Source organism: Cyprinodon variegatus, unplaced genomic scaffold (genome assembly GCF_000732505.1).
Source record: "Cyprinodon variegatus isolate N-32 unplaced genomic scaffold, C_variegatus-1.0 Scaffold0, whole genome shotgun sequence".
Lineage (NCBI taxonomy): Eukaryota > Metazoa > Chordata > Actinopteri > Cyprinodontiformes > Cyprinodontidae > Cyprinodon > Cyprinodon variegatus.
The window spans coordinates 906,818-909,468 of record NW_015150453.1 but is presented as its reverse complement, the minus strand read 5'-3'; the positions used below and the strand labels follow the sequence as shown (position 1 = coordinate 909,468).

General features: G+C 42.9%; 1 protein-coding gene across 2 annotated transcripts; it reads left to right on the top strand.

The window, feature by feature from the left end:
• On the top strand, nucleotides 1-2,651 carry LOC107096175 (G-protein-signaling modulator 2-like). 2 transcript variants are annotated; one of them, XM_015393904.1, is made up of 5 exons: nucleotides 1-297; nucleotides 806-1,249; nucleotides 1,508-1,673; nucleotides 1,862-2,091; nucleotides 2,169-2,651. In XM_015393904.1, the coding sequence occupies exons 2-5, from the start codon at nucleotides 824-826 to the stop codon at nucleotides 2,307-2,309; spliced, it is 963 nt and encodes a 320-aa protein (XP_015249390.1). In that variant the 5' UTR covers nucleotides 1-297; nucleotides 806-823; the 3' UTR covers nucleotides 2,310-2,651. The 2 variants fall into 2 exon arrangements, with proteins under 2 accessions (XP_015249390.1, XP_015248591.1); XM_015393105.1 differs by having other exon boundaries at nucleotides 7-442; nucleotides 2,169-2,649.

The following is a 2,651-nucleotide window of genomic DNA, read 5'->3' as shown; positions in this document are numbered from 1 at the left end:
CAAATGCACAGCAGTTTGAGCAGAGAGCTGCCCACAGCTGCTTAGCATGCTCACCGTTTAAGATCAGATTGTAGACACCTCCACCTCAGAGCACATCTGGACTAAAACATGTGCAAGACAGGACTAATTTAATTCTTTTTTCTTTTTTTTTTTTGACAGACTTTTATCATGACCATCAGACAAAGCAAATGTGGGGCATGTAAATAGGGGTGGGTTGTGACGAGAGGAACAGGAAGAATAGAGCTGAGAGGCAGAAGGTTGCAATCCAGACACAGAGGGGGAGATCTTCTTACGCTGGTATGTGAAGCTCTTCACAGCAGGCTCTTTTTTTTTTTACCTACATAAAGATATTGACAAGACAAGCGACCGAAAGATGCTATACCTTATCTCTTGTTACTTCACAAGATGATACTGTGAGGAGATAAAGACATAAAAGAGAAAGGTAAGACTTAATTTAACTTAGTCGTAAAGGTAACCTTTAATTGAAAATATCAAGTAAACAACACCTTAAAAAGAAGCAGTCTTTATTTTTTTTTAATGTCTAACTAGTTTAGAAGAATCTTTTTTTTCCAACCACGTCACACATTGTTGTGAAAATGTATTTTCTATAGTTTGTTAAAAAAAAAAACAAGAACCTGCTGGACTGGTTTACCACATTTCTTAGCTAGAGAGAAACAAGGGAGCTGAAAAACAGTCAGTAAACACCTGTCAGTTAACACTACATGAACTCTGTGCCGACTGTAAGAACCACAAAAGAAGCTTTTTTTGTCTGTAAGTAAGTTTGTTTTGTTTATCTCCCCGTCAGAGTTTGACAAAGACAATAATGGACTGCTCAGAGACTAAAGTTGGGTTTTCAGAAGAGGAGCTGCTGGAGCCCCTTATCATCACCGAAGATGAAGACACAACCACAGGGGAGGCGACAAGCAGCTCAGATGCCATTTTGCAAAGCTGTGGCAGAGACTCGGCTCTCGAAAAGAAAGAGGAACACTTGGGGGAGGACGAGCATAATGAAGCTGCAGAGTGTGGTGAAATGCATTCAGAGGAGCTAAAGCTGGAGGAGCCACAGAGCAACACGGAGCCTTTAGAGCAGCAGCACAGAGCAGAGAATGAAATGAACACAGATGATGGACTAAACTTAGAGAAATATGGAAGTGAAGAGGTGACAAAAGTTGATGAGGAAAAGGAAGAGAATATGGAAAATAAGCAAAAACCTGAAGGGGAAAAACAAGAAAATGAAGATGCAAAAAAGGTGAGTGAACTGCTCTGTTCATGAAGTTATATTCATGAGGTTACTGGCTATAAACCAACCACGTTCAGGTCGAGCGAAACACACACAGACACGCTCATTGTGGAAAATTGTCTGATTTATTTTGTTACACATCATGTGGGATTACGTAGGAGTGGAGTGAATTCTTCTGCTGTGCCAACAAACACTCTGCGCAACTCAGGGAGAAAAAAAACAAAAAGAACATCTCCTCTCTTTGTCTTTCTCCCCGCCTCTTCTCAGGCTCACAGGTTAACCCCCGACTTCCCAGACTCCCTGTTCGAGCTGCTCTGCACCCTGCAGGAGGGCCGGCGGCTCAACGACCAGCGATGCTCCTTCAGGCTGGAGGGTGGGATGAGGAGAAGGAGGTGCCACTCAGAACCCAACACCAGGAAACCGGCTAACAGAGGTGCGTTCATCATGAGGTTCAACTGACACTGATGAAACTCGAGCAGCTGTTTCAGCCGTTTCCATGACACCACTCTGACTCATTTTAACGGGGAATAATGAAAGCTTATTGTGGTTGCATAGCCTTTATGCTTCTGAAAGTTAAACATGAAATACCTGCTGAATCTTTCCTCTGTCTTTGCTTCCCAGTTGTCTTTTCCTCAATGACTTCACTGCAGAAGGAGGAGTTTTTTGACCTGGTTGCCACGGCACAGGCCCGCCGGCTGGATGACCAGAGGGCTCAGCTGGGCATTTCTCTGCCTCCAAAGACAAAGTCCAGAAGTTTCAGAGGCAGCTTAAAGCAGCTGTCTTTAATGAAAAAACCAGAACCGGCGCCTGCTCCAAAAGAGGATTTATATGATATGATCCTGACAACACAAGTGAGATTTTTTTAAAATGTTTTATTTAATGACCAGTGCTGCTGTTTTCTGACTCCTCCCTTTGCTGTGACCCCCAGGCTCAGGGCAGGCTGGAGGACCAGCGCAGCAGGGCTCCTGGCCCCATGGATGATGAAGACTTCTTCTCCCTCCTCCTAAAAGTGCAGGGGGGGCGAATGGATGAGCAGAGGACTGAACTACCGCGCTTGCTGAAAACCTGAGACAATTATTAGAAACTGTTTGGCCAGCACTGAGAGCCGACAAGTATTTTAGCCTCTTTTTTTGCTTTGATTTCCTGTAAAAGCAGAGCTTTCTGAACCGTTGTTCCTCCTGAATGTTAGCCAGTGTTAACCTTAAGATTGAAGCAGATTGAAGCAAAAAAAACGCTAATGTTTGCGCAGCAAAAAGCTTTTAGTCGTATTTCACACTGGAAAAACATCTAGAAATAAGTTAAAATTTCCTAAATTAAGTGTATTTGAGAAGGTAAATGAGATAGTTTGCCAATGGAATGAGTATTTTTACTCTTAGTATAAGATAATTAGATAAAATTCACTTGAAATAAG